The 7,969-nt window shown below is 31.9% G+C and overlaps 3 protein-coding genes across 3 annotated transcripts in view; all 3 read right to left on the bottom strand.

The window, feature by feature from the left end:
• LOC102588226 (DNA repair protein XRCC2 homolog) overlaps window positions 1–4,382 on the bottom strand; it is a 52,004-nt gene extending 47,622 nt beyond the window's left edge. The window contains exons 1-2 of the mRNA XM_015304514.1: window positions 4,140–4,382; window positions 2,763–2,910 (exon numbers count right to left, since the gene is read on the bottom strand). Coding sequence (XP_015160000.1) covers window positions 2,763–2,910; window positions 4,140–4,325 — 334 coding nt within the window. The 5' untranslated portion in view covers window positions 4,326–4,382. The remainder of the gene's footprint in view (window positions 1–2,762; window positions 2,911–4,139) is intronic.
• The window catches only part of LOC102581295 (DNA repair protein XRCC2 homolog), a 112,794-nt gene that overhangs the window by 52,068 nt on the left and 52,757 nt on the right, over window positions 1–7,969 (bottom strand). The gene's annotated exons all lie outside the window — the stretch shown is intronic.
• On the bottom strand, window positions 5,788–6,141 carry LOC107058610 (photosystem II 5 kDa protein, chloroplastic). Its single transcript, XM_015304505.1, has one exon. The coding sequence runs from the start codon at window positions 6,139–6,141 to the stop codon at window positions 5,788–5,790; it is 354 nt and encodes a 117-aa protein (XP_015159991.1).

The raw sequence follows: 7,969 nt of genomic DNA, 5'->3' as shown, positions 1-7,969 counted from the left end.
GTTACTATTATCGAGAGTCGTATCGCGCGATGCGATGGATGCATGGACAGATATGTCCCCCATGGGTCCCGGACTGAGAGACAGCGGGTGTGTATCATTAGGTCAGACATGCATCACTATACTTGACATTGCATTTCATTGCATTGCACTTCTTTATTATTGGTGAACTTGATCTTGTGTGTTGATGATCTTGTGAGTGCATTTCTATGGAACTTATGACTGATGAATATTGAGCTTGTTGTTGAAGATATGTAATTGTTAGAGTGTTGTTGTTGAGGATATGAAACTATTGTTGTTGTTGAGGATATGAAATTGTTAGAGTGTTGTGTTGAGCTATATGCTTTGTAAACTGTGAACTCTTATGTTAGGCTGGTACTAAGCAGGTTGTAGTTGTGGAGGTGGTAATTGATGAATATTGAGCTTGTTGTTGAGAATATATGATTGTTAGAATGTTGTTGTTGAGATATGTGCTTGTAAATTGTGAACTGTTAGGTTGGGCTGCTTTTATACTAGATTGTAGTTGTGAAGGTTCGGTGGGTGTAATGAGTACTTGTATTCTATCCCCTTAGCTCGTGTTTAGAGGTTTACTTGCTGAGTACCGTGTGGTTTGGTACTCACCTCTTGCTTCTACAAATTTTTGTAGGTTACGAGCCTGGATTTTTGTGGTACTTGTCATTCCCTTCTTTTCCAAGGCTTCTTGGAGATTTGTGAGGTAGTTCTTTGTCTTCTCAACGATCCTTCTTACTCCTGTTTATGATCTTGTTCTACTCTAGAAACAATGTCATATGAGGCTTGTATTTTTCTTTTGATTCAATTGTAATACTTTCGAACCCTGCAACTCACAAAAGGCTAGTATTAAAGTGGAGAAGGGTAGAAGAACAGACTCATTTTACATCGAGTTTCAAACTCTGCTCCAACAAGTCCTCGGGATTTCCTTGTTATAAAAAAATATTACTACTTGATAGAGTACATTGAGAAGAGAATAAGCTTCACTATTCAAAGTTGAAAGATGCGACTCATATGGATAATAATATATCTATGTTGCTCGGACTCTACCCTTAAGAACTGAGATGGGAGTTAAAATCCCATCAAACATCTTCTATTCCTTTCTATCCAAACAGAACAAACATTACAGCTAGGGAAAATTCCCCAGCCTCTGTTGTAATTGTTCTGGAATAATAATAGTAGATTTCTTGTCTCCGACCCAGGTGATTACTCTAATGTATCTGCCATTACATTGTAGAGGCTCTGATACCATATGAGAAATATAGGAGAAAAATATTATTGAATTGTTGTTGTGTCTACATTATTACATTGAGACTATATTTATAGACACTACAATACAATCCTTTACCAAGTAGGATACTATTTTCTATTCCTATTCTATTCTAAATAGGATTGTATAAATCTATTCCTATTCTACTAGGATTGTATAAATATTCTAACAGCAGTATAATGAATTGCATCATTTTCCTGAAGGATAATAATGAGTTCCAATCATTCCAACACCAAAATCAAACATATCCATTCTCTTCAACCAGCTTGTCAATATTGTCAGTCTGTAACATCAAGAACGACATTTTCAAATACTTACCTAATACATTACACCCAATATTCAGTTACAATGAATCAATTAACAGCACCCATGAGTTCAGTTCTTTCGTGTTAGAGAACTTAGACACAACCTTGATTTATCTCCTCCACTTATCAGAACACCCTTGTGTAAAAATGCAATATTACGATGGACCACACAAAATCACAAAGCATATCAACGATATTGCAAAAACATAAAAACATAGTGTGCAATCACTATTAAAAAGTCATGTTAACTCAGGCAAAACTGAGAAAATTAAGTCAACTCTCAATTCAAAAACAGAATGGTTAATGAACCTTTCTTGAAAATGCTTTTCTTGAGCCAGGTGTCTATCGCTAACAGCCTCTCCACCTCTCACAAGGTAGGGGTAAGGTTTGTGTACACCCCACTTATGGGATCGCATTGGGTATGTTGTTGTTGTTGTTGAATGGTTACTGACTTTTATTAACACCCAATTGGCTCATCAACTCAAAACAAGTATTGGGTTGATAGACTCAACACACGAACATGTTTTATTTTAAGTGCTATTTCAAAATTGATTCTAAAATCAAAATATGTTATTGCAATATTACTATGGCTATTACTATTATAGCAGTTTATGTAATTAGAAAACTAGACAAACAAGCAGTACAAGGGACTACACAAAAGTTCTTTCAATAATGGATGATGAGAGATCATTCACAAAAAAAAATTCATTCAGATAATGAGAGATGTACGGAATCCTCAACGGTGATGAATCTTTTCATTTGATTCAACTGAATTGCTGATCAACAGTCTCTCACTGTCAACAAAAACTTTCGAAGGGGTAGATGATTCATTGTTACAAGAGTTGACTTTTTGTCTACTTTGTATGCATAGATGATTGGCAACATTTCTGGGAGGCTTATGTGTATTCTTAATACATTAGGTAAAGACAACAACCAATTTGGTGTAATATCAATAAACACTTTGATTAACTGAACAAAGAAAACAAAAAGAGAGTCTTTTTTGTAAGTAACAAAAGAGAGTTTTGAAACCATATTACCATATCAACAATATGGTTCCAGGAAAACACAAATTAGCCATACATTTCCAGCAATTGACTAAACTATAAAATTAGAGCCTCCATATTCTAAACATCATGAAATTCCAAAATACCAAATAAACAAGCTCAAGAATAAATATCTACCATTTGCTCGAATGATCCGCTGCTTCAGTAATCGTGAAAGGCTTAATACATCAAAACGACAATCCAGGTCAACAAACATAACTAATCGCTCCAAGCCTCCATAGTTTACACCTTTCCACTCCTTAGGCAAAGTACAATTAATAGCAGCCTAGCATGAACCAAAAAGAATCACATTAAGCTTGTTATTTGAGAGACATAATATATGTGATACCATCTAGTTGGGATTAATGCTTTCGTGATTTTTTTTTAAAATCTACAGTTACATTTTTTATATTTGCCGGGACTTTATTTAATCAAGTTAGGGACTTGTATGTCCATGGAGAGTGTGAATAAGTGTGAGTTTTTGAGGCCTCCTTATTTGCAGGATAAATTATTTTCCCTTTGGCCATGAAGTATTATTTCATTATTTGCATAAACTCAGTTTGGTCTTGTCATTTTGGGTGACTTCAACTGAAAATTGAAACAGTGGTATCACAGGTATGAATGTGTATTTCAAGTGAAGCTTTTCAAATCGTCAATTTCCATCCCAAAATCTTTTCCACAATAAGGACTTCCATAAATTTTTCTCAACTCTAACTTCATATAATCTTCTTCCAGTTTTAACTGAAAATTTTCCAAATTCCCAGATAGTACTGGTATGAAATAGACCCATAGTATTATATTTTGACAACCGTGGTGTCCGGGCCAGCTTTCGGCACCTACCACTCCCATTAGGGACAAAACCAGGTAATTTTATCCACCAAAGCTGAGATAGATAGGAAAAAATGAACTTGAACCTACGACCTCCCAGTTCTCAGCCCACTTCATTGACCACTAGGCCACACCCATGGTGCTGAAATAGACCCATATGGAGAAAAATGGTCGCACAGAATGCATACTTCTAAAACATCCGACCCTAAATAGACAGGTAATTGATTAATATTGGTAACACTACAAAATGTGAGAGTCCACAAAGCAAAAGAAAATGGTAAAAAATGCACCTAACGTATCCCAATTTTTTGAGTTTCAGACCTATATCAGGTCTGTGCATTTCCTACCTAAACTATAACCAATTACTTATCAAAATACATTTCAACTATCAATGTTTATTTTTCCTACCTAAACAATGAGATATTTCAGTTTGTGAAACTCACACACCTACTAGTTGAATTGTGTTTTAATACATAGATAGGGATAGTGCAGATAGAAAACTCACACACTTGATTGTTCATTCAGATAAGAAACTCAAAAATACTGAATACATTAAGAGTGTTTAACTCTCCCTATATGCACATTAAATCACTGATTCAAAATTATGAATTGGCATCTATAAAATGTAGCTGAACAGAAATGAAGAAGAAAAATTAATAAATAGAGTTTTTGTTACATGTGACTTGCCTGCATAAGAATGCGAGTTTTTGAAGAAGGAGAAGGACCGACGATTTCGACAACATTGCCGGGACGGAGAGGAATGCGATGAAGAGGTGGAGGTAATGGTAGAAAAGGTCTCACTGAGAAAACCCTAGTGAGAAATTGCTTCGCCGTTTCGTCTGCTTCAATCCATTCTCTCGCCGACGACGCCATTTCTACTCTTAGTTTGCTCGGAGCCGAAAACGGAAAAGGAAGACAGAGTACCAGCTCTACAAGACTAAAAGATTTTTTAAAATTAATTAATTAATTAATAAGTCTTTTTTATTAAAAATAATTAATTTTACAATATTATGAAATTTTCATTGTATTTTTTTAACTTATAAATGGTTATAAAAAATCATTTTTAATTATTTCACTTTTTTTTTTAATTTAAAAGTCTATAATAGCTGGGATAAAAAAATGCTCCCTTGATTTCATATTATTATGTATCCACATTACATAAATGCACCGATGAGGAGATGCAAGAGGTTGGTTATACAGGGTAAGTAAAGGCAAATGCAGGCTGAAAAGTGTTGAAGAGAGGTGATAAGATAGGATATGACTTAATTTCACGTTATTGAGGGTATGACCTTAGATAGGAGAGTGAGGATAGAAGGTTAGTACCTGAATTTGTTGCATTTGAATCGAGGGTCTTTCGAAAATAGTCTCTACCTTCACGGGTTAGTAGTAAGATTTGTGTATATATATTACTCTCTCTAGACTTCACTTTGTGGAATTTCACTAAGTATGTTGTTATTGTTATCGTATGTATCTACATCACTAAAAATATTTGTCAATTTATCAAAATTAAAACAAAATAAATCTATTTTTTTCTATTTTTCCCTTAAAGTTAATCCGAAAATATAAATATTGTAAAGTCTAGATAAAAGTTAATCAATTTATTGATCTTAGTATTGATAGATATGATACATAAATAAAGTATATTAAAAAGAGTTAAAAAGGGGAAATTAGTAAAAATGTCTTTTTTATTTATGATTTCTTAGCAAGATGCGTGTAAAAAGAAAAGTGGACGAGTAATATAAAATAAATGACGTAATTTATTTGACTCGCAAAATCTAAACGCATGATACCATCACATAAATTGAGATAGAAAAAATACTTATGAAGTATTTTCAAATTGAGAAAATATCTAATTATTCCTTTCACCTGTCGCTCAAAATATTTGTCATAAATTACTTTTCGAGTTCATTAACTAATTTTTAGAAAAAAAATAAATATTATTTTAAAATTTAAAGTTAAATACTCAAAAAGTATACAAAATATGCTAGAAGTTATAGATAACAATCCATATCAATCTAGTAAAAAAGATACACCATAAATATTAACATATCCATATCAATGTACTAAAAAAGATGCACCATAAATATTAACCTAACAAGTATCTTGAGACTGAAAAATCTCTTTTAATGATTCACACGAAACTTACACATAAAAATGTAATTTACAATGCTTTCACTAGGGGCGACTATAACCTTTCGACTACTAATTCATAACTTCCAATACAAACTATATTAGACCTGAACCTGTAATTTTAACATGATTACAACAAGTTCATTACTAAAAATCATAAAATTTGAAACGTATTAAACTTAAATCCCGAATCCGCATCTAAATTTCACTTGTGACATATTCTAGCAGTTGCCATTGTGACACAAATAGGTGCATACTTCTTCTTTGCCTCAAGTGTCCCTGCCTTTGGTTCCTCAGCCAAAACAACACTTGTAAATGAACTTGCTGCAACTATTGCCATTAAGGCAAAAGCCAATTCCCTTCTTGATCCATTGCTCTTTTTTTCCTCTTTTTTTGTCACAATTTTTTCATCCTTATTGAAGGCATTAACTTTTAGCACTCTTCTCTTATTGCTTTTTGAATGCGTGGAAAGGGGGGAAAGCCCTTCGTTCCTGGTTCTTCTGTAGTTGAATCCTTCGATATGGACTAGAAATGGAGATGACGTTAGTAAAGAAGCCATTAGTGTATAGTTTTTGTGACTTTTTTGGTGTAGCACAATAATGTTATAATGGTTGATAATTATATTTTTGTGTTATTTAAAGTTGCATATGAATTGTGCTAGAAGGATCCATTTGATCAATCAAAAACCTTATCTATTAAATTTGTGGTGTCAAGTAATTAAACTTGTGAATATGATTGGCTTCTTGATTCTTCTTTTGTATGAATTGTGCTAGAAGAATCCTTTTGTATTAAAAATCTTTTTTTTTTATAATAATTTTAAACTGTTTGGTTGTTCTAGTTAGGTTAATTTTATGATCCGTGATGGAATCGTTGGGTGTAGCATTATATAAAACGATTAAAAATTTGTTAATTAAATTCTCGTTATGCATGTGATTTGAGAAGAATCGGATCATATTATTTTAGTTGCATATATTCTTTTTTGTATTTCTACTAGATGTTATTTCTACGATATATATATGATTGAAATTTTATGAGTTTAACACTTATGTCCTTACAACTAAATCAATAGTTATACAATTAATAATTTCTTTTTATGTAATCCTTTGGAAAAAATAATACTATTATAATTTATACCATTAAAAATATATCAAGTATGATTATTATGTCACTTAAAGAGATTGAATCCTGTATGGATTAAATAAATATTTGACACTGTAGTCTCTCTTTTTTTGACGTTCCACAACAAACTTGAAGTAAGAATAAGATATAAATTATAAATATGTTTTTAAATTTGTTCTCAATTAGTATTTATGTCATTCAATTTTGGTTGTACATAAAAAGATATTTAAATTTGTATAAAATTGAACAAATAGACACATGTATCCTACATAACAATTCACATAAAATACATTTGAACTGATTTGTATTATGCCACTAGGACATGTGTATTGGCTCATTCTGAATATTCATAAAAAAAATAGTTGTGCATAATAAATATGTATTTCAACTTATATAAAATTTAATAAGTAGACACATACATTCTACATGATAATTCACATGAGATACGCTCGAACTCATTTGTATTATACAACGTAAGACGTATGTATTACCTCATATCAATACTCATAAAAAACAAAAAAAAACAAGCTAAAGCAAATATTACCTAAATGGGACAACAAAATTAGAATACTCCATGAAACTTTTATATTCAAGTTAAAAATTCACTTCTTTGTTTGGACTTTTTGCAACTAGTCTAGTCTATTTCCTTGACTTATAAGTAGTGGCAACACTTCCATGGTAAAAAATTCTATGCCATTAGTTGACTTAAAGTCTTCTTTTGTCATTATTTGGAAAAAGAAAATTTATGATATCAAATTAAATAGTGATATAACAATTGAAACAATAACGTGTGGAAAAAAAAAGGGTCCAAAATAATTTTCTTGGTATTAATGAGTACTAGTAAGTTAGTCAAGCTTTGTGCGGGTGTTAAATTATAATATCAAAATTCTTTTTCCACCTCACTATCCAGTTTTGACCGAGAATCTGACTCTTGACCTTAAAAGGAGACCAACTCCTGATCCGAGTCCCGACTATGATCTCGACCCAACTTAGAACCAAATTGCCGATACGCCTCGATTCTGATCAGTGACTCAATTTTCAATTATGATCCCGATCCAGACTTCGATCTGGAACTCAACTCCTAACACTATTTTGAATTTTTTTTTTATAAGTCTATGCTCAGTTATACATATCTAAAAGACATATTAAACTTCATTAAAATTTCAGTCATGATTAAATATTCGAGAAATTTTTATAACAATGCTACTTAATGGGACAACAAAATTAGAACACCACATGAGTTTTTATTTTAATTTTTTATGTAAGTT

This window comes from Solanum tuberosum, unplaced genomic scaffold, assembly GCF_000226075.1.
Source record: "Solanum tuberosum cultivar DM 1-3 516 R44 unplaced genomic scaffold, SolTub_3.0 scf00559, whole genome shotgun sequence".
NCBI classification, from domain to species: Eukaryota; Viridiplantae; Streptophyta; class Magnoliopsida; order Solanales; family Solanaceae; genus Solanum; species Solanum tuberosum.
Note: the sequence above shows the minus strand (reverse complement) of the source record. Positions and strands in the feature narration are given on the sequence as shown.

Coding starts and splice junctions, on each gene's coding strand:
- LOC107058610 (XM_015304505.1), bottom strand. CDS start 6,141: ATGGCTTCTTTACTAACGTCATCTCCATTTCTAGTCCATATCGAAGGA.